General features: G+C 42.6%; 3 protein-coding genes across 3 annotated transcripts in view; 2 read left to right on the forward strand and 1 right to left on the reverse strand.

The window, feature by feature from the left end:
- farsb (phenylalanyl-tRNA synthetase subunit beta) overlaps positions 1-2,273 on the forward strand; it is a 30,904-nt gene extending 28,631 nt beyond the window's left edge. Inside the window, exons 17-18 of the mRNA XM_085245020.1 lie at positions 806-953; positions 1,303-2,273. Of these exons, the coding sequence (XP_085101146.1) occupies positions 806-953; positions 1,303-2,083 (929 nt within the window). The 3' untranslated portion in view covers positions 2,084-2,273. The remainder of the gene's footprint in view (positions 1-805; positions 954-1,302) is intronic.
- Positions 2,274-2,719: 446 nt separating this feature from the next.
- Positions 2,720-19,860, reverse strand: sgpp2 (sphingosine-1-phosphate phosphatase 2). Its single transcript, XM_085245021.1, has 5 exons — positions 16,626-19,860; positions 15,580-15,741; positions 10,170-10,349; positions 6,060-6,149; positions 2,720-3,470 (listed from the first exon to the last, which is right to left on the reverse strand). The coding sequence occupies exons 1-5, from the start codon at positions 16,836-16,838 to the stop codon at positions 2,925-2,927; spliced, it is 1,191 nt and encodes a 396-aa protein (XP_085101147.1). The 5' UTR covers positions 16,839-19,860; the 3' UTR covers positions 2,720-2,924.
- A 352-nt stretch (positions 19,861-20,212) lies between these two features.
- rnf228 (ring finger protein 228) lies at positions 20,213-23,180 on the forward strand. Its single transcript, XM_085245022.1, has one exon. It carries the CDS (start codon positions 20,359-20,361, stop codon positions 21,127-21,129), a length of 771 nt encoding a protein of 256 aa, XP_085101148.1. The 5' UTR covers positions 20,213-20,358; the 3' UTR covers positions 21,130-23,180.
- Positions 23,181-26,722: the final 3,542 nt, after the last annotated feature.

Genomic DNA, 26,722 nt, shown 5'->3' on the forward strand with positions numbered 1-26,722 from the left:
AGTTTTATTTATCTAACCCCACTTCAATCATTTTATATATTGTAATGTAACAAATGTTTCAAAAATACAAAGACGAGACAGAAGAAAGGAAAAAGTTTGACCATCTTTAAAAAATTTACCCAAGGGTAAAACCAGTGAGAGACTGGGACTAGGTGGAGGGCCACACTGATGAGCTTTCTTTAGAAGCTGCTTGGTACCGCCCTTCACAACAGTCCCAGTTGTGGCCCCTTGGGTAGATTAGTTGGCCACCCCTGCCCTTTAGGATGTTTCAGTAATTGTAGCTGGTTCGTTGTCTTGGGCTAAAAGATCAGATGCTCCATATGCTTCATTTTTCCAAGTTTTTTTTTTTTTTTGTCATTGGACACAATCCTGCTTCATTGCTGCCCCCGGCCTCACATTTTTAACCATTGTCACATCTTAAGAGACGAGGTAGCCATTCTGGCCTAAACTCTGACCATTATTCTTAAAGCTTCCTTATGTGGAAATTCTCCTGCTTTTTACTTTGGCAGCTATAATTCAGAATTACTGTGTCATGAATGTCATGAACATTCACACTGTATTATGAACAAAATTGGCCATTACTAAAGAACACGTGTATATTCATGATGGCAAAGAGGGCCATTGTCTGTATTGAACACGTGGTCTGACTGTTAGAATCAGTCCGTTGGTTTTTATTAGGAGAAAGCTAAGCTGCCTTTTTCTAAAAGAAAAAGATAACTGTTGCAATGTTTTCTTCTAAAATAGCTTTAACAAGAAGGAAGTGGGGCCAAACTGTTAACTTTATTTATTTTTTTCCCCCTTTCAGATTCCACCTTTTTCCCCGGTCGCTGTGCTGATATCTTTGTCCGTGGAAAGAACGTCGGGCGTCTCGGAGTGCTTCATCCAGATATCATCAATCGCTTCGAGCTGACAATGCCCTGCTCCGCCCTGGAGATGGACATCGAACCCTTCCTGTGATTTTACCTTCCTAAACCTAAAACCATATATAGCTGTTTGTTTGGTGTATGTTACGGGGGTGTGCTGCCGATGATTGTTTTAGTTGGTTAATCAGGAGACAATACTGTGTGGAACTGTGTGGAAACATTGTTTTATATAAGAGTAACAGGGCTGTTTTTACTGAAGTCAGAATAATTAAAAATTAACAACACTCCACTGTGTTTGTAGCATGTGTTTGTGCGTCTGTGTGTGGGCTTGCGCATGCATGCCTGATCTTAATTTAGCCTATTTGTGCCTTGGGGTTAGTGCATGGTAATTAAACTGAGTGACTCATTACCTGTTGCTCTGTTGCCTTGGTTCTTCCAGTGGCCACACCGCTGAAACTCCCCTCACACGCGACGTTCCCATGAAAGAAGTCATCAAGCACAGGTTCCCCACACGAGATGAATCACAGCAGAGCGCCCACTCCCGCCTGACTTCCACAAAAACTGTGTTTGGTGACGTGAGCACACAAGTGGGCCTCGAAGCTCTCAGTGATTTTCTGGCTGACAAAAGCTACATCGAGGGCTTTGTGGCATCCCAAGCTGACATGATCGTGTTTGACGCCATCCCCTCTCCTCCCTCACCGACGCTCTGCCACCTCTGGCGCTGGTACAACCACATAAACTCTTTCCAGACAGACAGAGCTCGTCTTCCATCAGCCAAGAGTCGGTATGTCCTCCCAGCTACTCCCCTGGCCACGCCAAATGATGCCAGCGACGAGGAAGACATCGACCTTTTTGGGTCGGACGATGAGGCAGAGAGCGCAGAAGTGGCCAGAATCAAGGAGCAGCGTCTTGCCGAGTACGCCGCCAAGAAATCCAAGAAGCCAGCTCTCATTGCCAAGTCCTCCATCCTGCTTGACGTCAAGCCCTGGGACGACGAGACGGACATGTCCAAGCTGGAGGAGTGCGTCCGCAGCGTCAGTATGGACGGGCTGCTGTGGGGGCAGTCCAAACTGGTGCCAGTGGGTTACGGCATCAAGAAGCTCCAGATAGGATGTGTGGTGGAGGACGATAAAGTGGGCACTGATATGTTGGAGGAAGCCATCACCGCCTTCGAGGAATATGTTCAGTCTGTGGATGTGGCTGCTTTCAATAAGATCTGAATCACTGAGACAGAACAGTGCCATCTGAGATTTTGTGGACTTGGTGTAAGCTGGGCGATAAATGCAATGTTCAGTTAATATTCCAGCATCACTGTATTAAAGAGGCTAATGCTCAGGTGCTTCATTTCTTTATCCTTTGATACAAGTCCAAAAGGGTTTTACCTTCAGACACAATTAAAGCCATTCAAACTTGTGACTTGAGTGCTCTGAATCTTTGTTTTTTCCACATGTCATCTGCACCTGTTTATACATTACTAACAAATAAAAGAAATTTGTGAAGCCAGTGGACTCCTGTAAGAAAACAAGCCATGCAGACATCAATCTGCACTGTACATGAAGTCTGACAGGTGCTCTCACATTCTTTTAAACTCTACTGTAGCAAAGGGAGCTTAACTGCTTCATTCCTGCACTAGACAAAGTAACCAGGCCAGCATGGTGTAACAGATTGCATGCTCTAACCTGCTGAGAGGACAAAGGTGGGTTTGGCTGAAATTAACTTGTCAGGATTCAGTTATACTGGATTTGGTATGAGCAAATCAGGTTTAAGGTGTGGTTCTCCCAATTGCAAAAGTAACAAGAAACTTGGACCTGTGTGCTCTGAAATGGAAACGACGTGTTCAGCATGTGAAACAAAGCTTTTAAACACGAAATTTTATTTAAGCAAAATGTTTTATTTTCTTTCAACTCAGTTACAGGTCAGTCACAAGTACACAGTTGTGAATCATTCCCTCTGAGAACTTTTTCTGAAAATCTTGCAACGTATTACAAAAAAATGATCATTTTAAGAACACTGAGATAAATATGAGGTTCGGTTTTGTTCAGATCATATTGATCAGTCAGGTCATAACAGTCCCAAAAAAAGGAAAATTCTGTTGGCCAGTATAGAATTAACCAGCCCAACAGATGTATATGTGGCAAACTTAGAAGGCACTTCAATCTCTTTCCTCCTCCTGGCATTGTTGTCACTTTTCGGTACTTTGTACCATGAATACAACATGTGCAGGCTCACCGTTTTCACTATCTGCCGAGTTGCCAGCAGTATTACAGCCCCCACCAAGAAGCGGCCAGTGCCTAACGCTAGTGCGCTCGCTGTCAGTGTGGGCAAAGGTACAGGCAACATGCCCTCAGGCTCAAACGTCTGCCCCAGCTGCTGATTCACCCAGTACCCCGCTGAGGCCCCGGCACACGTTCCCAGAATGGTGGTCGTATCCCCCCGTGTGGTGCTGTAATGGTCCAGCTCTGGGTATATGTAGCAGAGGAAGTAGAACAGTACCAGCACTACAATGGGGGAGATGGGGTTGTTGAGCTGGAAGTGGTCCATTGTTTCCCAGTAGGGATAGGTGCCCCCTAACAGCACGGCAGAGATCAAGATCCCACAGATAACATCCTGGAGGCAGAAAAAGAAGAATCACTTATAAACCAAATTCCTAAAAAAAAAAAAAGGGATGCTGCCATGCATCTGCATATCTCATCTACCCGCATTTTATTCACAAAAGACCATAGGAAACACATCAAATGTTTGAACTGTGACATTTCACTATTTCAAGAAAATACTAGCTCATGTTGAATTGGGGATAAAATGAAACAGCTTGCAACTAATTAGGTTACTTGGAAACTGCTCAGTAACGTGATTGGTTATAAGAAGAGCGGCTTAGAGAGACAGAGTTTCACCAATCTACAGAAAACTACAAATTTCAGAATACTGTTCATCAGACTTTAAATATCTCATCATTTACAGTCATAAAATCATCAAAAAATTCTGGAGAAATCTCTGTGCAAGGGACAAGGTGGAAAATCAATATTGGCTGCCTGTTTTCATCAGGCATGCATCATCCTCACACAGCACTGCACTAAAAACAGTCAAGATTCTGTCATAGAAATCAATGCATGCGCTCTGGAATACAACAAGTCTTCTCTGGATGAAAACATTATTTAAAATAGATTGAGGCAAAGAGGAAAACTGCTCTGTGGTCAGAGAAATTGAAATGTGATATTCTTTTTTGGAAAACACAGGATCATCTGGCTCGTTATCAGCACTCAGTTAAAAAGCTCTGATCGGATGGATGTGCATTACTGCCTATAGAAGTGGCAGCTTGCACGTCTGGAAAGGCACCATCAGTCTTCAAAGGTAAATGTAGGTTTTAGAGCAGCGCATCCTCCCATCCAGACAATGTTTTTTTCAGAAAGGGTCTTGCATATTTCAGCAAGACAATGATAAATCATATGCTGCATCTATTATAACAGCATGGCTTTGTTTTAGAGTGTGTGTGCATAATTGACTTGCCTGTAACATTTGGCATCAATCCATATGAAATGAGAAATGCAACCCAGGACTGTTGCACTATGCGAACACAGTCCCTGCCCTAACTTGAGATGTCTTGGTGCCATTAAATTCAAAGTGAACCACTATTTTTCACATTTTCCTCAGTTTAAACATTTGAAATGCTTTTTGCGTTCTCTTGTGAAGGAAATATGAGTTCATGAGGTCTGTAAATCATTGCATGTTTGTATTTACATTTTACACAGTGTTCCACCAATTTTTTTTTAAAGTTTTGGCGTTGTACAACGAATGCATCAGGAATAAAACAGAAAGGTACAGGTATTTTTTATCTTGACAAAACTCAGATAAGAAGACTTATCACCTTTGTGTCTACTCTGAAAATTTGACCCATTGTTAGCGCTCAGTTAGCTCTCCTGATGTGTTTCAAACAGGAACACAACAGGACTTAACAATGTACCACTACAGGCCGGTTTTGGTCATTTTGGATAAAAATCTGTTTATGTTGATTTACTGTAGCCATTCACGTGCACTACAGGGATACAATATAACAATATTTACTTTGAATTTATGCAGAAAAATGACAGGAAAATCCAAACTTTAGTGAACACAGACTTTTACCAACACTAAAATCAACATGTCTGACAGCTTTAAAGGAGTCCAGGTCTCAGTCTGAGGAAAGCTCCTGTATAACAACTCGTCTGTCTGAGGTGGAGAAAAATACACACTGTAATACACCAGTTCCTCCTGATCTGACCTGGTAATTAATAATAGACTTTAATATCAAATGAAGGCACCTTTTGTCCTCTCGTGTGTGTTAATATTTGTTGAATCCTGTGATTTGTTCTGCTATGGGCTATGAGTCTCATTCATAACCTCTCATTCAAGACTTTATGTACACTTCTTACAACCTAAGCAAGTAAACCTCTGTTTGTGTCCTCTGTGATGTTTCAGAGGACAGAATTGTGGAGACAGGTCTGATTCAGAGTAAATCTGACTGTGTGCACACCGATGCTTTTTCATTCAGGAATGTCTGGAATGAGATGTGTTTGGGCAGAAAGTGTGTGCTATACCCTGCAAAGAGTTGCAAAGGAATTATTAAAGATTTATGGATTGCAGGCATAAGTTAGATCATATAAAAACTGACCAGGCGTATATATTATTTATGATTTACAAGGTGCATTTATGAGGAGGTATGGTGTTGTAACAGTGGACGATGGGTAGTTTAACCTTCTTGTACTCCACTGTAAATAAAGATCAAATTTTACTATGGTGCTGTGCACAAATCTGAATAGTGTGGCCTCTGTGTGGCTGACCAGCGTGACATACGCCACTCGAAACCATAAAAGACGTCAACTACCATTCAGTCTCAGCGTGACTGGATATTAGGGTCAGATGTTTTGGGAATTTTCTCGCAAGCAAGAAAGCAGATGAGCATATTTCCCGTAATCCCACATTTTAAATGGCTATGGTCTTAATAAACGTGATAAAAAAATAACTGCATGAGTCATAAGTGCTGATGCTTCCCATTTAAACGAAGGCAGCATGAAGTGCCTGCTGAATTTTGAGTCTTGGATCAAAGCCTCAGATAGACAACTTAACCAGACACAATGAATAATGAATCCCATGTTGAGCTTTAATGTTTTATACTGTACTATGTGTGCATGTGTGTGTGTGCGAGTTGAGAGAATAGCTCACCAAAACCGAGTGCATGCCAGTGTAGAGGCGGCTCAGAGACACCAAGGTCGCCAGTGTCACTGCGATGGTCAGGCCCACCCCGAACTGGAACTGAGGCACAAAAATACCCACGTTATCAGCAGACATCACGGCGACCGTGGAGCAAAAAGCACACGCACATGATTACATGATAAAAGATTAAATCCATCAGCAGGCTCAGGCATGTCTGCAATTCTTCCTTGTGCAGTCATCTTTCAAGATAAAAACCCAAGAATTGTTTTTATTTGGTGCTTTTTTTTCTTTCCACTTTGCCTTCAAATCATCCATTCATCAATGCTCCTCATTTGGGCGTTTAGCTCGTCTCTGCCAGTTATATAGCCTGCCTAGTTGATGTACTGCCTGTCGCTGCTCCTTTATTCCTCTACAGCAGGGATGTCAAACTCATTTTACATTCTGGGCCACATACAGCTCACTTTAATCTTCAGTGGGCTGGATGGGCAAAGCTTCCCTGTCTGTCAATGAAAAGAAGTTTTTACTGCACAATTAATTCTTGAGATATTTTAATACAAGAAAAAGAAGTGCAATTCCAACAGCACTTCTCACTTTTTACACACGATAACGAAATCCTGGTGTAGAAAATGAAGGCCTCTCAGAACGACTGTTTGAGCTTAAAATTACTTTGGTGTAGTGTAAATGGGCATAGAGGAGGTCTTTATCAGTAGAAAAAGCTGTGGCACTTATGAGAGTACAGTTTAAAGTCCAAAATCTCCATCCTTCTTCAAAGCCGTCCAGTGGGCCGAATTGGAGTCTTTGCCAGGCCGATTCTGACCCCCAGGCCTTATGTTTGACAACCCTGCTCTACTGTCTCTCCATCTTTTACCTATAGTGGCAGGTTTTGTTTCCTTCGTCCATTTCAATAACAGTGAGAAGAGAGGCCTCCCTCCACTCCTGAGCCCCCTCTTATCCTGCCCTCTGCCTTTTTTCCTGTCTGTTCCTGTCCTCTGCAGCTGGAAGCCTATTCACTGCTAGTTCATGAAGAGAGTTTTTTTTATGAATGGCCACAAAGGATGTCAGAGAAAGGAGGGGGGAAAGAGTCACTCTGTGATTGACTGTCGTGACCTCTGACCTGCTTGGGGAGAAGTTGCCCCAAGGCCTTGTGGCTATTCAGTGGCCTCTGCAACAGCCTGCTACTCATCTATAGTGATACATGCTCTTTTCTTTCAGGGGATTCCTTGAGGAATTTCGGGACACGTTTAAGGGCTCTACTGTACATGCACGTCCCTGGGGTGCTGATCTGATTTCTCTGACCCTGAGAACAGCCACTGCAACAAAGTGTGACACAGAGCTAGCCTAAACGATCCAACCACAAATCAGTCTGACAGCTCCGGAGACTGTAAACTACTAAACTGAAGGGTTTAGCATTCATTCAGCTCCTCAGTCAAACACACTGCTTGACTAAGATAGTCTATGATTGAGCCCCTGATTGCTTTATTGACTCGACAGAGGAGTGGGAAAGATAAAGAGAGGAAGAGTCAGGAGGAGGAGGGAGGTGGAGACGTGGACTGACAGTCATTGACTCAGCGGAGTCCATCAGAAGACCAAACAGCAGCTCGACGGGTGTGGCTGATGGTGACTGATGGTGACTGATGGCCCCGCCCTTCCCCACCCATTGTCCAACAGCTCAGGCACGACTCTGTGATGGACAGCTGGGCCACTCCCTTCATCCCAAACCGCCATCCTCAGGATCCCAGTGACGACACTTGGATCTGAGAGAAAACGATCATTTAGCTGGGATAACTCAACACCCAATCTTACTGCGGTCCATAAAATCCAATGGCAGTTTAATAGCACATCTAATTAGAAACCTAGTGTCTGAATTACAGTTCAACATCCACTTAGCCAACACTTCCCAGCTCTGATAGCAGCTGAATTACATCATCTCTGGTAGGCAATGGTAATGAACCATGGCTATTCAGTTTCAGTAATATTATTTCAGTAGCAAATCAAGAAACAGTTTGTAGAACCACATGGAAAATGTCTGATTGATGTTATATCCTGATCATCTTATTGTGTTAGCCCTGGGATGCCCTGTCAGGGGCGTAGCCTGTGACCCCAAGCTTGATAAACATTTAAGAAAAGAGATAAATGTTAGAGCCTGAAGTTATTTAAGTTGATATTTGTCAGGCTTTTCAGCATTGCAGAGTAAGTGTAGAATATCATAGTAAAATGCTGTTTCATTTTCCTCTTTCTCATAAGTCCACATGTACAAGGCCTTGAATAATCAGGCCACACAGACCTCATAGTCCTGTATCACTCCATTAGAACACTTCGCGCTTAGACTGCAGGTTTATTTGTGGTGCCCAGGATATTTAAAAGTAGAACGGGAGGCAAAGCCTTCAGCTTTTCGGCTCCACTTCTGTGGAACCAGCTCCCAGTTTGCATTCTAGAGACAGACAAGCTCTTTACTTTTAAGATTCAGCTTAAAGATGTCCTTTTTACTAAAGCATATATTTAGAGCTGGATCAGGTGACCCTGAATCCTCCCTTAATTATACTGCAATACGCCTAGGTTGCTGGGGGCTTACCACGATCCACTGAGTGTTTCTTCTTCACTCACCTTTTTCCCTTTCTACGTGTTTACACATCACTCGGTATCAATTGCCACATCATTCTTAATCTTTAGTTATTATTAATCTCTGGCTCTCTACCACATCACATGTTTTATCCTGCCTCCCTCCCCTCAATCCCACCTGTCACAGATGGCCGCCTCTCCCATCGTTCGGCTGGAAGTTTCTTCCCATTAAAAGAGAGGTTTTTTTTCTTTCCACTGTCGCCAAATGCTTGCTTAATCCTCTGATTGTTTGGGTCTTATCTGTATCTTATAATATAAAGCACCTGAGGCAACTGTTGTTATAATTTGTTTGGTATATAAATAAAATTGAATTGAACTGAACTAGAAGAAATATTTAGAAAAAGTCCACATCATGTCAGCCATGAAGCTGATTATGATTTGTTTATATTCCTAATGTTAAGCCACACTGAACTTAATGCTGACATTATTATGCTAACAGTTTGAATATTCGGAGTTTATAAATATGTCCACTAGTCACCTGACATTCTTACAGTGGAATTTCTTTTTTTAAAAATGGCAATTTAATGTCAATTTTTACTGATCCTAAGTGACCTATCTACAGCTCTCACTGAAGCCAAATTATAAAAACAGGCAAGTGGTTAAATAAAACCAGTGATGGAAATATCGAAGTTTAAGTTACAGTTTATCACAGACATACACTGTAGTGGCTAAAGTCTTATCTCTGAATTCAGGTGTTTAGTCTCACTGACACATTTGTGAAAAAAATTCACGCATGAATTCAATTCAAGCATGAACTGTAATAGGATACCAGCATTAAAACAAGTCAGTTTGTGAAATTTCTGCTCTCCTAGATATTTCTCAATCAACTGCTAGCAGGATAACTGCAACTTCAGAGCTCCAAACCTCCTCTACTGTTAATACCAGCACAAAAACTGCGTGCTGGGAGCTTCATGGCATGGATATCTATGACCGAGCAGCTCCTGCAGGTGTAATGTGTAGTAGTTCAATCCTTTTGTCTAAATAGTGTAATTTTAGGTAGCAAATTTTATGGCAATCCATCCAGCAGATTTTGATATATTCCCCTTAAAGCTGCAGTGTCATGAAAACCCAACAAATTGTATGTGACGTACTTCAGTTTTATACAGACAGACACTGTAATGAAGTTCCAGATGGACATGGCTGAAGTGTAATGTGCAAGGAGGGTACAACTGGTGTGGTTGCAAAATGAAGACCTGTTGTATACAAGTCTATGTAAAAACACGGCGTAATTGCAGGTTTGAACACTTATTGAACAGAACATGATATTATTTTGTAATTATGGTCCCCATAGTGCTCATAGTGTGATAACGAGGGTGAAATTTTCTGGTTGATAGCTTTTTCCTTACTGTTGCTGTGACTCATTTTGGATGTAAGCCAGCTTCATTTACTGGTGGAAATTCTGGGATGATGTTGAAAACTCCGGAAAGTGAATCTGAGCCAGTTTGGAACAGATATCATTAAGCTTGCTTGCTGTGTTTCATGTTTCTCCTAAATGCTCACCTGTATTCTGGAGGTGGCGCTTAGTAAAAGTGTGAAGGAGATGGCAGTTGCTGCCATAGCGTGGGTGGAGGGCAGTCCGTATTCTGCGTCTACACGTGTCTCCAGCTTGACAACAGGGGGAGAGAAAGGGCGAGGCAGCTTCAGGACGTCCTTCATCACCTGGCCGACGTACATCACTAACTGCAAACGATAGAAAAGCACAGCTTTAGTAGTGCATTATGGTACCGTGTTGTTAGCTTCAAATGGTATATATCTGCCATCCCTTCCACTATGGCGTATTATTACAATAAAGCAATAAGAAATGCTGCAGGAGTGTAGTAAAGTATGCTGGCCACAAAAGCAAAAATTAGATGATAAAATAATGCAAAGAGGAAGCAAGGATCCCACTTTAAAGCTAATCACACAATCTCATAAATAAGTAATCATCGTCCCCACTCAAAAAAGAAAAACTGCCCAAGAGCAGAGACTCACACTTGTATAAAGTGCAGTTGCTGCAGTAGTATGGTAACAAAATCTACTACAAGGAACAGACGACTGAAGAAAGTGGAGTTTGCTGATGCAGCGTCTCCAGCTGGTATAGTGAGACAGAGGGGTTCTGACACAATGACACAGTCGGCGCAAGGTGTGCACGCTAGCTGTACCGATGTGTGTATCCTGCCAAATGTGCTGCCTATTCTTTTTCATGAGATCCCCAGTGGCCCTCGATGGGGCAGCCTGCTCCAGCTCCGGGTTTATTTAAAGCTCTGCCTTGTATATTTAATGAATGGCTGTCTTGGCAAGAAGCAGGGAGGCTAGTTCATGGAGAGAGAGATAGGATACTAATGTGTGTGTTTAAGGGAGAGAATAGAGAGGTTGTTATTACCGTCTCCACTGACACTGTAATCAGGAAACGCTTGTTACCATGGCAAATGATATAAGAGGACATCTTCTGACCCGCTGTTAGTGCAGCAACTATTTAGAGAAACGGATGCAGATAGACATTGAGAAAAATGATAGGACCAATTGTGTGAGGACACTGAACATCCGTCTCAAACAATATAAATTAATATGCTGGATGAGGCTGAAGTCAGAGCTCGGACTGATAAAACCTCTTCTTGAGGGTTGCTGTGTTCATAGGTGGGATAGAAAGAGTCTTTCCTACAGAGATAGCCCATCATTGTCTGGTTCATCATTGCTACACAGACTAGAATTAACACATGCACACTTTAACCGAGAGTTAGATGAGACGATTGATACTGTCATTTCTGTCTTTTAGGCACAAATCTGAACCAGTAGATTTAATTGAGGTTTAAGACTGGAAGAAATAATTACTCAGACTTTAAAAAAATACCTAAAAGCACAAATGAGCTTGTGAATATGTTTAAAAATCGCCAATTCATTTAATGCAATGTTATGAAACAAACATTGCTAATTTGTGTGAGGATAACTATACATGTAAAGCTAGTGTGGTTTGAGTAACATGTTCAGCTAAGTAAAAGATCCCCAGGTTGATCTTTGGAGGAGACACAAATCCCTCTGGGTTGAATCATGGAGGACATTTGGTGCCCAAATCCAATAAAATCAAATATGTGAGCTGCCCGCTGTTGTGACCCTTTGTGCCATTCCTAGACTGTATATATATATATATATATATATATATATAACATAGTGTTAAGTTTGACTTAGCGAAAAGTAGTGAATAAAGAACAAACCTATTAGGCCTAGAGGCCAGTTTGGGACCCCTCTGGGAACATCCAGTCTTATTCTGCAACCAGTTGCGCAGTGGTTGCTGGGGGCTGTTGCTAGGTAAAATTGGTTGCAAAGATAGTGCTGGTCACTAAAACATTCTAGCAGTCACCCATAGTCAATGTGTCTGCAAACACTCACTAACTAATTTTGAGTGGCAGTGAAACTTGGGAAAGGCAAATGGAAACCAGAAACGAAGAAATTCCGCCTTTAAGGTACACATTGTACTTAACTGCCAAACCAACCAGTTCCTAGAAATTGGCACTGGGGAATTAGGTAAGTGTGTACTGGCATCACAAATCAAGTGATTAATAGAGACCTTTTTTCCTAGACTTTTATATAAACCCCTTAAAGGCCAGAAGAAAGATTTAAGGCACTTCTGCAATGGAGAATTGCATTGGATATGGACAGTATCTCTCACTGTGAGCTCTGGTGGTAAACCAGAGCTCCCAAACCTCTTTGTTTTCCTCATCCAAAACTACACTGTCCCTTCTCTCCCTATCCCTACCCTCTGGTCATGACTGAATATGAAGTGTGTTATTGCAATATTTGCGTCTACACTGACTGTACCCACACAAACTGAGACAGACAGAATAATTGGCTCCAGGAGGTGAACAATAAACTGAGGTCAGACAATGGCAAACCCGACCCCTTTCGTACGTCACAACTGTGTATTCAAGCAATAATCCATACTAGTGTGCACCCCCACCGTCTGCCTTCACACAATGGATCTGCATACCAGTTCAAGTGCTTGCATGATATGATACCCCTCCACCACGCTCTGAACTCACCATCCACACAAACATCACATTCAGCTGCCTCCAGTGAAGCTGTCACCCCAGTGTCTCATCGTAACGGTCACATCAAACGGGTTGACCCAGGGACAGTCTGGCCACATTAGGGGAAGAGTTAAAGATAGCTCACACATGCTCTGAGTGATCCTGTGAATAAGTATATTGATCGAGGCCAGAGCAGCTTTGGACTTTGATCTGTCAACATGTAGATGAGACTCTGTGCAAGCGTGCGTGCATATGTATGTGTCGGTGTGAGTACTTGTTTAGACATCTTTGTGAGGACAGAAAATTGACATGTCACTAGACTTGTGGGGACCAACAGTCACTTATGGGGACAAAATGCCCATCCCCACAAGTTTAAAGGTATTTTTGAGGCTCAAAATGTGGTTTAGTGTTATTGTTACAATTAGGCTATGGTTAGATTTAGCCTAAGGGTTTGGGTTAGGCATTCATTTTTGATTGTTAGGGTTAGTGTAAGCGGCTAGGAGAAGCATTATGTCAATTAGATGTCCTCACTAAGATATGAAAATGAGTGTGTGTGTGTGTGTGTGTGTGTGTGTGGAGGAGGTCCCACAGGCTACTGTTTATAAGTCAAAAACACAAGAATGTTAGTTCATGGTGACATGCTAAGCGGGCTTAGCTTAGCTTAGCTCAAAACTGGGTGGCTAGCTCATATATTTTTCTAATATATGACCTCCAAGGTGCTGTAAAATACATGTGTCATCAGAATTATTGTGATAAATCATGGTAGGACCCTAACCCTGTTAATGAATACACACAACAAAGTGAAGTATCAGTGAATATAACCACCGATATCACAGCTTCAAGAGGTTCTATCATGGATTTCCTTAAAACTGAGCTTATACACCAACATAATGTTCAGATAACATGCAGAATCATTAAAACACTGTGCGGTGCCTTTTTCCTATAATAATAACTTTTTGGATAATTTTATGTTTGAATTTACATTATTATTTTGTCTTTTTAAAGTGTACCTATCATTCTTTATTTTATTTTCTCTCATAGTGGCTGCCACTATTAAACATGACCAAAGTTTCAAAGGTCAGTGTATGTACAAATAATCTCTCTGATCCAGCTCTGACTGCTTGGAGTCTGACAGTTTTTATATAGTGTTGGCTCTACATGATGTCATATAAAATGGTCATCACAAACAAAGTCCCCACCCACCTATTACTTAGATCACTTTGCTCCTCTAGTAGAGTCCAGGATAAAAAAAACCTTTGTGTTCAGATTGAACATCACATGATTCCTTTTACAATAAAGCCTTGAAACGTTTTTTTTTTCCTGACTTCATGACTCCTTAACTACAAATAATAGGGGCTGGGTTTGTACAATGGGCATTCTGGGAGTCACGTTCCTCCATAATATGGCTGTGGAGCCAATATGCCAGGTCCCCACAGCATGGTTTCTGCAATTTACTGCAATAGCTTTAATAAGGAAGTGGAAACTGTTATTCTTCTGGGCACAGTTTTAAGCAGTTCTTTTAACTTTTATGATTTAGAGTACGATCCTCTGGCGCTCCTTTGTAAGTTTCTATAGAATTGTCTTTGCTGAGCGGGCCTTTACTTTTCCATTTGAGAATAATCTTATTTGTATCAAATGGTTTGTTCTAACATTTCGTTAGAAGTGGCTTTTTCTGGGAATAAAATTACTTTTTATCACTATGTAGGAACATCATATTAGAACACCTCATGTGGTTAAAAAAACAAAAACCATGCAATTGTGCGGATGTAAACCTGAAATTTTTGATATTCTAAACAGCACATGTGATTTGCATAACGCTATGTTACAATGACACCTGTGTAATTCATGACCATATGGTGAGGCACAGTAACTGTTTTCTAAGTCAACCAAAGTCATTGTTTAAGTAAAGCCAAGAGCGAGCAGTGAAGGACACAAGGGTGCATGTGGCATCCGTGCTGCCAGCGCGAAGATTTGCTGTTTATGTGCGCGACAGAAGAGAGGACGGGGGGTGCAAAGCCCTGCATTAACCTCAGATAACTCCACCAACACAATGGCGGGGCGCTTTGAGAAGTTAGAGGTGCGGGTTGACACGCCCCGAGGGCTGACAGACCAAATGGTAGGTCCAGAGAGAGAGAACACTCAAATGCACCGACGAGGCCAATAAAACACTCTGCTGGTAGAGCAGGGGGAGGAGAGCACACAGCAACGCTGGTAATGTCTAACTAGAGGGAGGGCAATGAGTGTGTTTAGCAAGTGAGATGGGGACTGCGAGTGTGTGTGTAGCTGTTTATGCGTGTGTTTGAAAGTTCACACAGGGGCATGGTGCAGCCAGGATTCCAGAAGAATGATATCTATTCCACCCCGCCCCCAAAAAACACGGAGTTCAGATACAGGGCATCCACCCAGCATTCGGGGCAGGGACACAAAGGGCATGAAAACACACTGCCCATCACACACACTGCAAAGAGTGAGGCCGTCTGTGTGTGTCTACATCTAGACTCCTTCTGGGGTTTGACATGTTTTCAGGGTCATCATGCGCTTGATTCTGCCAGAATACACATCTGAAGGGGAGCTCCTAACAGTACTTTCCCACTGATGTGTCCTCATGTGTGGCCTTTCACCATGTCAGGGGTCCTGGTCAGGCTGGCCCCTGTGCCCCCCACCCCAAGGCCTGGGGATATATGCACATGATGGTGTCAGAGACAGGTCACTGGAGAGGGGGGGGGGCAAGGATGAAAGGAGGTTGAAAGGTGAAGAGAGAAGAAGGCAGAGAAGCAGAGAGAAGAGATGTGGCATTGTGAAGGAAAAAGACATCAGACTGGAGGCTTGTGCACGCTAATGCAGTCTGACTGACATATACACACACACTCACACACAAAGACACACTCTCTCCAGCTGCGACTTACGGCCCACATGTTGAGAAGGCGGCGGCACAGGAAAGGGTCCACGCTCCAATGTATGTTGGGCAGACAGGTGATGTAGAAGATTTCATGCCCGAGGCTGGCCGACAGCAAGAAGAGGAAGTGCAACGGCCAGTTCCTCACCTCGTAACGAGGCCTACCACAGTCCTGCACATGAAATGCAAACATCATGGAACAAGCTGCCTACAGATAATGCCTGGCTGTCTGTCAGATCAGATCAGACCAGACACACCTTTTGTTTGCGGCATATCACTTTTCTTTTAAAGCTTCCTCATTTAAAAAGCAGGCAGTTTGAAGCCTATAGGATTCCTTTAATCAAGCATGACTATCATGAAACCAGTGGATTCACAGAGACACCTAAATTGCAGTTTTAATCTCATGGGTCCAACATCTCCCATAATGCAACTGCTTAGACTCTCCTATTAAACCTCACATTGCCTAGTAAATCCCCACTGCTTTCAAACCCGGCACTTCCACTTTATGTTATAAACATTTCCAAGACACACTTACAACATCACTGTGGCATAATGGGGGGAAATTAACCTGGCAAAGGTCCTCTAGAGTCACAGAGGACATCACAGCCTTTTCTGTCGGTATATAAGTCTCATAGAAGGAGATATAATGCAGTTACTGAGGTTTAGCCTTTAAAAACATCCATATCGCTTTGTGCTGATCCGTTTATCAAGAAATCTTTCATTCTTAAGTCAGAATGTAACCTGACTACATCTTCACTCAGTGACGTTACTTAGAAAAACAACAAGGCCACTGTTACATGTGAGTGTGTGACCCAACTTGTTATAGTGCACATGGCTATCTGCTGGCTGCCAGAAGCAGCCAGTCAAACGGGAAAAGCCAGACAGCTTGTTTTGCATAATCTCAAATAAATCTAATGAACCCGAAAGTGAATTCTCAGAGATTCGACACCAACTGTGCTTTATCCTACAGAATTTAATGCCACACAGCAGGACTGAAATAAATAAATAAATAAAAATGAACACTTTGCTTTGATTGAACTAAAGGAGAAACCTTACACGTGAAGCGTATCCATTCTCCTTGTATTTATAGTTGGAATTGCGGTCCTGGTGGTCCAATCTGTCCCTCACCAGCTGCCCACGTGGTCTCTCGGGCTTGAGATGCGCGCTTTCGACGAGGAAGAGTCCGCATCGCCGCTGGAACCGGGCCACGAGCTCTGAATCGTGGAGGTAAGTCAGGAGCTCCATGCAGCGCGACAGGTGAACCGACATACACACTCACACAAAGACGCACACACACACAGACACACACACACACACAAACTACGGAAAGGAAGTAGATGATGAGGATGTTCCGGACAAGAGGAGTAGTGGAAAGTGATATGAGCCCAAGCAGGGGCGCATCCCAGGGGGCAGGTTGTAGAAGGGCGGACAGGTGCGGCTCGCCGTGCGTCACAGGTGTGCGAAGCGAGGCGGGGCTAACTACAAAAGGGGGCTGACCCGGTAGTCTTTAGTTGCTCACCAGTAGCTAAAAGTTAGTGCGACCTTTATACCGGGCTGGTTCAGGTGTTATCATCAAGTATTTATAGCAAGCACGAGGAAGATTTATGGCATGTCCATGATAGCAGGGCTTTTGATGGGGCTGTATCTTCATGTTGCTGACAACCGCACAACAGAAGTTCAGTGGTCGAAGGCTGCGCTCATAGAAGGTTTTAAGTTAAATCAGCATGTCACGGGGATTCTTACTGAGCTATTACTAAGGAGTGTCTGAAGAGTCAAACTGTGTGGCTTTTTGCAGTAAACTGCCATAACTGTGAGCATTTGTCTCAAAACACAAGTTTCCCTTTTCCACTAATTGGTTTATCAGATTCAGTGATGTGCTTCTCCCACAGGCTCAGACCACACGCCTGCTCTAAGAGGTTTAACAGGCTTTTCTGAAACTTTATGTTTTCTTGTAATGACTTGTCTTTTCTCCCGAGCTTAAAATACAGGCAGGATTTACCCCATCAGACTTCAGTCTATAGTATTCAATTTATTTCTAATTTTTCTGGTTTTTTAAGCTTAAGATTTATTTTATGATTTCAATGCTTTGTTTATTTGTGTCATGTGTCAGGTCCCTAAGTGGAAACCTTTGCCAGGGTCACATTTCTACATCATATTCTGCAGGCTATAGGTATTTTCTTAATAATAACTATTTGTTTTTCTATCAATAATTAATTGATCATTGATTTAAAATAATAATAAACATTATTCCACGAAGCCCAAGTGCACATGTTCAATTCACCCTCAAAAAATGTTTATTACGTAAATCAACATTTTATGGTCATGAGGTGGTTATCCACAAAATTAATCTGCCTGTGATTTTTCACCACAGCAGAGACTTAACTGTACAGTACAGCAGTGAGCTTTGATTGGGAACAGCTCTGATGTGGATACAGGTCAGTTGTGACCATTCTGTAGACATTATCATGTTCACTTTTATATGTGCAAAACCTAAACTCATTGTTGGTGCTCATTTTCTCATATCATTGAATAACCAAACAGTAAACTAACTTACCCGTGGTTACTTGGGACCTAATACAAAAATCGGTTATATCATCCTGTTAGAGTGCAAAGTAAATTGTGATTACAAACAGAATGCAGTGATTCAGACATAATTTAACCTCTTCAGATGGAAAGGGTACAATGAAAACTGACATGTTCAAATATTTGCCCATTTTAAATATGATAACACAGTGCTTATTACTGTGTTGCATCACCTCTTCTTTGTGCTTATGCTGACATCACTAATATTGCAGGTTTTTGGGAACTCAGGAGGTCAGTTGCTGTAGTTTTGGAATAAAACTTTTTCCATCTTGCTCAATCATATAATAGGAGGTTGGCTTCTTAACAGTCCGAGGGTGTTCTTTGCTGTGTTTTTCACTGCTTATTGTTCTGACTCTTTTCAGTTGATCTGGGCAGCAGTTAATCCACACTATTCGTCTATGGAACCATCCTGCTATAATGGAAGGTACCGGCTTTCTGAAATACGCAACACCTTCTTTGAAAAAGACGACTCTGCGTGGCAAAACCTGTGTATGACATTCAGCATTCATGGTGCCCTCACACATTCTGCAAATGCACCATGGATGCTTCTGGGCAGTTGGTCCCTTGCACAAATAAACCAGAGTTTGGGCCACTGTGGACCAGGTTTACTAAACAGGGTGAAATAGCGTGTGAGTGCTTATAAGTGTGGTTAGTTCTACAGGTGTTTACAAAAGTTCCACAGTTTTCTAAACACAGGTGCAGTCAGTTCATTTCAATATTAAATGCAAAAATAAGACACACTTAGGCCAATTAGCAGTAAATTGCGTGCTGCAAAATGTTAATGAGTCAGTTTGGCCTTCCTGTATTTTGCGGTGTGAGAGAGGAACTACTAGAAATATATATGTATCAGGGTAGGTCATAAAAAATCTCTGAGTTTTCACCTTTTATGCCTGATTTAGACTTTTGTGGGAAATCTGCACTGTAACGACATAACTGGAAACTCTAACTCTACAAAGTGACTTTCTACTTAACCTGAAGTGCAGCTCCCTAGAAATGTCAGGCTGACACAGCCCGCAGCGACTTGATGGAATGGAAGGTTCCGACATCAGGTGAAAAGGGGTGTAGGATGCATTTGATTGCATTAGTATTTGCCTGCCCTACAGCAACTAAAACTCTGTATGAATTAATGCGTTCTTTCCTTTCACGTTTGAGGGACTGCATAAGATTCTAGAGAGGAGGCGTCACTGGCCTGCGAGCTGCATGTTGAGAACCCTGGCCTTAGGTCAAACCAAATGTGTGTCTCAGATGATTCCAATTCTGCTCATTCTTTAAAATACCTCTCCAAAGGGTTCTCATTTGAGAGCTCATGTTCATACTTTAGAGTTTAATTTGATAACCCAACGGCTAATTGGATTTGCCCTAAATGTTCAGATGTTATGCTTCAGCTTTAGTCCCTCACTTCCTCTGGGGCAGGTATGAAGTTCGAAACGACTATGACCATGATTGTTGTCTGTCCTCCATCTACAGCCTACACCAGCTATGTATTTTTCAGACTACAGGTGTAAATGATTCTGAAGAGCCTCCTTGGTTCACGTGAAACTTGTTGATGCTCACTGTCGCTCTGCACTGTCACACACCGCGTTCTGTCTGCCAGAACACCGTGTGAGTTTTGATGTTTCGTGTTACAGGAAACAGAGAATTGACGCCCCCAGTTGACCAAATAAGCGCATCCTATTGTGAGCCAGGGTCTACGTAATTCCCAGCCAGCATGGCTGTCATCATAGGCAGCCTGCTGCACTACCACAGCGGGAACAGCAACAGCAGCTCTCTAACAGGACTCTAAGACGCAGAGTCCCCCCTCTCTCTCTCTCGCTCTCTCTCTCTCTGTTTTGTGGGATTCTCGGACTCTCTGGATGGATGAGCCCCCCCCCCACCTTCCCACCGGAGTCACCACCATTACATCATCTATTCCCACACAGGCGAACAGGAAACGAAGGCTTCTTTTGAAATATTTTACCTGGATCCCGAACTGCGTCCGTGCGGCTCCACATGAAAAGGACGCAGAGGGAGGATTATTATTATTATTTTTTTTTTAAAGAACCAAAAACAACAATAAAAAAAAGAAAACACATGAGCGGTGATGTCTGCACACGGATGATGGCGTTTCAATGAAAGGGGAGAGGAGAGGAGGGGGCAGAGAAGGAGAGACGTGCACCGTCATCAGCATCTGTCCGCCAGCTCCCTTTGTGTTCACCGGAGAATGTGAATGGCGAAAGATGACATGGCAGAGGTAGATCTGGCATCGAGTGGAGCGGAACCCCCCGGCGAGGCCTCCTCGGCGTTTCCCTACGAGGAGTACGAGTGCAAAATCTGCTACAATTATTTCGACCTTGACCGCCGGGCTCCCAAGATCCTAGAGTGCCTGCACACGTTTTGCGAGGAGTGCCTGAACACGCTTCACCTTCGGGAGGAGCGGCCATGGCGCATCAGCTGCCCCGTCTGTCGCCACCGGACCCCGGTTCCGGATTATCGGATACAGAACCTCCCCAACAACACGAAGGTGACGGAGGATTTCCCGCTCTACATCGACTCGGACCCCCTGCCTCAGGACGCTTTGCCGCCGTACCCTCCCCCGCTGCACCCGGCTCTCGTCGCCCTCCGCCGGGAGGAGGCGTCGGGGGCGTCCAGCGCCAGTCAGGCGACCCCGTCCACCACCGTGTCCGCGGCCACAACCCTCTCCCAGGACTCGGTGCGCTACGACAGCTGTCAGAGCTGCAAGAGGGTGGCGCTGACCACCGGCTGCGTGTGCGTGATCTTCTCCTTCCTCTCCATGCTGGTGCTGCTGTTCATGGGCCTGATCTTTGTGCACAGCCACAGCATTCCTCCCTCGCCGGCGGGACCCATTTGCCTGTCGGTAGCCAGCATCTTGGCCATGTTCTCGGTCGTCGTCACATGGCTCATCTGCTGGCTCAAATACAGACCGGACCATGAGACAGGCCGCTCATCCGCCACCAGTAACTCCCGGAGAAACGCCTGATAGGCTGCCGCCTCTGACTTTCGATGGAGATGTTGCAGGCTGCTGTGGGTGTGTGGGTGGTGATGTACATAGTACTGGCAACTCCTGCTCCCTTTACTTTTCTAGGAATAAATCTTGCCCAAAATGGCCTTTTATGAGTATAGCAAACACCCGAAGGCCTTCATGTTGTTGGAGCAATAGGCCGACATGATCCTTGATATGTTGTTTTTTCTTCCCTTAAGTTATGCACTTGAATTTGCAGTCTGGGCATCTCCATGAGTGAACTCCAAGTCTTAGACCCTCTGCCTGGGCCTAAGTCTGTATTTGGTTTGTATATGGCTGAATGTTGAAGTGCTTATTTCCAAGGTTTGACACCCTCACCACCTTACCCTGCTGAATAATATGCATATCCCACTATGCCAATCACTGTATGATAACTGTCCACGATCGTTCACTCATATCTCAACAAAGCACTATTGTAATGTACTGATATTTGCTGATATCTCATCTCAGTTATGAGATTAACTGAGTTTCCAGGGTTCTTATGAAGGGTTGCTTGTATATGTTTGCATGGAGAGCCTCTAAGATGCAGATGCAGGTACAGTAGAAGATGCATCCACAATCTAACCTTGTAAATAGTTGACAGGTGCAGAGGTGTGGGAGTGATCAGCCTTTCTTAAGGACTCTTCATGAACCTTGTGCTTTAACCTCGCCCTGCAGGGTACCACTGCAGGAAAACTGCAAAGCTTGTGATTTTGAACCTGTGTTTTGCCTCATTTGTGCATGTTTGGCTACTGAAAGGTCAAGGCTTTTTTAATAGGTTTATTTTATTTTTTTCTTTTTAATTGGAAGAGACGGTGCGTCTCCTGACTCGTGTGCCTCACCTTGTTGCTGAATGAAGCAAAACGTCACTGTTATAATAATGGAAATCTTGCACGGGCCTCCTGCTGCAGACAGCACCCAGCTGTGGGTGCTGGAAGGGATTTCCCTCTCCCATCACATCAATGAGAAACAGGGTTTCCAATGTTTAGCACACTTGCTCATGAAAAATGTGTGGTTTTGAAGAAGGAAGCAACCTGCCCTTGTTTGCTAAATGATCCAGGCTCCACTCCCAGCTGCTTCCAAACCCGCCCGTTTTCTTCCTTTAAAGCCATGTGTGAAAAGCCAGTGATACATCTTTAAAGCTATGAAGGAAAACTCCTAAAAGGATACATTTGGTGTCATTCTGGCTCCTGAGACATCCTGTGAGTCATAATTACCTCTGGATACATAAAGAGCCCCGTGAGCTGTGTGTGGCTGGGATTAGGAAGAGGCATTCAAGAGAGAAAAACAGTACAATATGGTCTGAGAGGGTTTGTGCTATTCCGGTGCCTGGAGTAAACTAAAGCATAATATAATTTAGATGATGTAATTTATAGCTCTGAAAGGCATTGCGGGTCTGCATGTAATGCACTAGGATGAAAGAGGCTGAAGCTCACAGGCTTTATCATGAGTCAGTGGTAAAGTCTGTGAATGTTGCTGTTGCTATAACCTATACGGTTATTTATTAGGGGTGCAGTGTGAGACCTTTACACTGCCAAATGTGCTCCATGACAAATGTGAATTTGAATACTGTGATATCTTCTAACTCCGTGACAGCATTTAATATAGAATTTGAATTCAATCTGGACACCAAAGTGTTTTTTCTTTCTTTTTAAAATTTTTATAAGCACTAGTATCCCTACCTCACTGCAGGGGGAAAGAGCAAAGCAATTTAACCTGATTATTAAACACCCCCCCCCCCTCCCCTTCTAAATCTGATGTCGCTTTCAATCATCCTGCTTGACCTTTTCCCAACTTGTATTTGATGCACTTTCACCCTCTTATTTGACACAAGTAAAGGGGTTTACCTTTGACAGATGTACGCATATTGTATTTACTTCAGAGGACCTAGAAAAACGTTTTTCTTTTTTTTTTCTGAGATTCTGTGGTTGTTGTTGAAGTACCAAATGTATTTGCACAGAGAAATGTTCTTTATGTGCTGTTTTACATACATAAACACATTTCAGTAATAAAGGAAACATGAGCATCTGCTCCATTTTTCATTTTCCTCACTAGGCTGAAGACAATGGTCTCTTCTTCTCGCTTACATAATGAGTGGTCATACACTGAATGCTGTATGATCCAACTTGACACATTTAGCTCCCTGCTGTGCGTCAAACATGCCCCCTGCTGGACAAAGGATGCTACACGCAATAAAGAAAAAAAAGAGTACAAATTTCATCCCTTAGTGTCAACATGGTTGCACTTCTCATGTAGGTCTAGTTATGCAAACGTTCAGCGGCTAAACGCTGATTAAAAGTAAATACATTTTTGAAGTATGAGTTGGATGCTGATGTGCGCGTTAATATCACAGCCTGAGATTTGTCATGCGTGTTTACCTACTCATACAAGGCTTCCTTTTAGTTCACATAAATTAAGCCATTGAGCATCAAGATTTTTCCCTTATAACATAAACCCAGCAGAACAGATTAAAAATAAAAACAACAGTGTTGACTGTTCACCGTCTAATTGCTGGTTAGATTCAGCTCTTCCGATCACGTGTTGACCAGAAGTTCCACACCCCATAAATTGATGTTCTTACACAGCGGATTTCTTCGAGGAATACGCACCTCTTTTGCTATCATTAGAGCAGCATGCAAACGAGCGGGGGTTCACAGGTTTGAGTGTGCACCGGCCCCCTAAGTGCAGTTACAAAGATTTCTGGTAAATAGTTTGAGGCACATTTACAAACATTTACAAACGACATGTTCTTTTAGCAATGCTAACCTTACAAAATTTAATGCTTGCATGTATGTCGCTTTACATAGTTTCTTTTTATTTATCTTTAGTTTCCACCCATTGCCTATACATATATAATGCAGCGCATGCCCAGCTTACTAGTTTTATTAGCTTAAAATACAGACCAGCTTACATGTTCTTTGTTTCCATTAGTCATTGTAGACTAAACATCATTTTGGCAGAGCACAGTGACATCCTATGTTTCTTCATTTAGTTCTCATTGAACAATACAATATAGAATAGGATGCTTTCAAACACTCATCGAAAATGAAAGTGTCTGGCAACAGCAAGGTAAATGCATATATATATATATATATATATATATATATATATATATATATATATATATATATATATATATATATTCGGAACCGCTACATCGATCACTACGGCCGTCTTCTTCTGTTTGTCTACCACCACTATGTCCGGTTGGTTAGCCACCACCATTTTGTCCGTCTGTATCTGGAAGTCCCACAGGATCTTAGCTCGGTCATTCTCCACCACCCTTGGGGGCATTGTAGCGGTTCCGAATGACAGCAATATCAGGAAGAAGGAACACGAGAAGCTGGAGAAATACCAAGGGCTCAGAGAAGAGCTCGAGAGGATGTGGAGGGTGAAGGTAACGGTGGTCCCCGTGGTAATCGGAGCACTAGGTGCGGTGACTCCCAAGCTAGGCGAGTGGCTCCAGCAGATCCCGGGAATAACATCGGAGATCTCTGTCCAGAAGAGCGCAGTCCTGGGAACAGCTAAGATACTGCGCAGGACCCTCAAGCTCCCAGGCCTCTGGTAGAGGACCCGAGCTTGAAGGATAAACCGCCCGCAGGGGCGTGCTGGGTGTTTGTTTATATATATATATATATATATATATATATATATATATATATATATATATATATATATATATATATATGGGTCTTATATATATATAAAACCCATGCAGTCGAGTAGAAGTAAAGATAAATACAGATACACAATTAAACAATTAAACCATAGCTACATCGTAAATGGTATTGTTCCATAAAGCACTGAAGCAACAACTTTTAAATAACAAAAAAGCAGCAAATTATACAATAAGGCTTTATTGTATAAAGCCTTATTGTATAATCATACACTTCCTTGTGTGTGTGTGTGTTGCTCTTAAAAGTGATGGATACAGAGATGGACGAAAAAATTTAAAAATAAAACTACAGTAAACAGAAAAACTAAAACAAAACGTCAGCTGAATCAAAGGCAACTTTAGTGAAACATAAGTAAGAAATGTTAGTGTAAGAAGTAAAAGAGTGGTCTATAAAGTTATTAGGCAATATCTCAACAACAGAGAAAATGTTGCTTTATATGCCATTAAAATATACAGGCTATAGTGGTAAAAATATATCCGCAAAAGAAACAATTACACAGTTTAACTTAAAAAGTGGTCCACAACTTTAGCCTACTAAAAATAGCCGGCCTAATAAACTTGAAGAAATAAAAGGACCCTACAGTCAACATGTAACAAGGCCAAATATAAATTATTACTATTTATGGTGTGTGTTAATGTATTGTCATGTTTTAATTTATTTTGAACAACTTTCATACAGTTGTGTGTGGTTTGTGTAAAGCACCGAGCTTTGTGAAGTTGAACTTTCTTTCACCTGAAAAACTCAATCCTATCTCAAATCAAATAATTAGCCCGCTCCTCTAATACACTGATGGAAAAGTGTCCTGATTGATGTGACAAATATACGTGTTTGTGAATGCCGTCCACGCATGATGCAACTAATTTATTTCTCATCGGGAAAGATTTCTGACTTTGAATCTCATCCCCCGGTAATGGATTGGACACGGAGATTCGATGTCGCTTTAAAAGAAAAGGGTCGAGGTATGCATCATGCCTCACTTTCTGTTTTCCATTTGCCCCTCTGTGGCTTTTTAAAAAATTCGATAATATCCAATTTCAACGGGATCTATCCCAAATCGTCACATCCGTCATCGAAAAGAGTGATGGTTCAAACTTTAGAAGAAACGAAAACACAACGCAGTTTAACTCCCAGCTTCTTCTACACTTTATTGTACTACTCAGATGGGGTAAAACATTCATTTGCATAGTAACACTGTTCCCTACAACCTGAAAAATCCCTGACCTTACTACTCATGATTAATTTGGCTTTAATGGCTGAAATAACGCTCTGCCACAGCATAGAAATGAAATCACTCTTTACGCGTTTTCGGTGGAAAATAAACAGTTTTCTCCTCTCTTTGAAGCCGCCTTATGAAAACCCGCAGGATTCATTGGCTGATGATAATAAGCTTCAGCCCGCAGATAATGACACCCTCATTAGCAGGTGAAAGACCCCCGTTAGTCCTGCTTATTTTAAAGCCAGCTTCTATCTTTTGTCTTGGCGCGTTTTTGACAGTAAGGACAACATTTGAAGTCACCCCCCCCCCCCCTTTTTTTTTTTTTTTTTTTAAAGACGAGTGCTAATTGAAACCTACTAAGCCTGTGGGGTATCTCTTCCCTGCGTACATGAAGGTGAATGTCCCCTCCACTGAGCAATAGGGACTCTGTCGAAGTCCCTATTGCTCAGTGGAAAGCCCATAGGTGAGTGGACTGAGACGTTAAAGGGATGATCAGGTGCTGCAGGGCTTTTCAGTTTTAGTTTTGCGCGAGTCACACGAAGATTTCAGGACTTTCGGTCCAGGCTTTAGACAGTGTACATCTCCAGCTGGCGTATTCATCCATGTAGGCCCACCACTCATATTTGTCGCTTTGATTTGGTCCAAACTCAAGGATGTAATAATATTAATGAGAAATGCA

The sequence above is a fragment of the Mchenga conophoros genome, linkage group LG14 (assembly GCF_057382185.1).
Source record: "Mchenga conophoros isolate Kocher_MC1m ecotype Shallow Benthic linkage group LG14, M_conophoros_male_GT1.1, whole genome shotgun sequence".
Lineage (NCBI taxonomy): Eukaryota > Metazoa > Chordata > Actinopteri > Cichliformes > Cichlidae > Mchenga > Mchenga conophoros.

Excerpts from the sequence above, each read along its gene's own strand:
- rnf228 (XM_085245022.1), top strand. The coding sequence starts at position 20,359 with ATGGCGAAAGATGACATGGCAGAGGTAGATCTGGCATCGAGTGGAGCG.
- sgpp2 (XM_085245021.1), bottom strand. The coding sequence starts at position 16,838 with ATGTCGGTTCACCTGTCGCGCTGCATGGAGCTCCTGACTTACCTCCAC. Across the intron at positions 15,742-16,625 it reads AGAATGGATACGCTTCACGT|GACTGTGGTAGGCCTCGTTA; the intron begins GTAAGGTTTCTC and ends TTTCATGTGCAG. Across the intron at positions 6,150-10,169 it reads GCGCCACCTCCAGAATACAG|TTCCAGTTCGGGGTGGGCCT; the intron begins GTGAGCATTTAG and ends TTTGTGCCTCAG.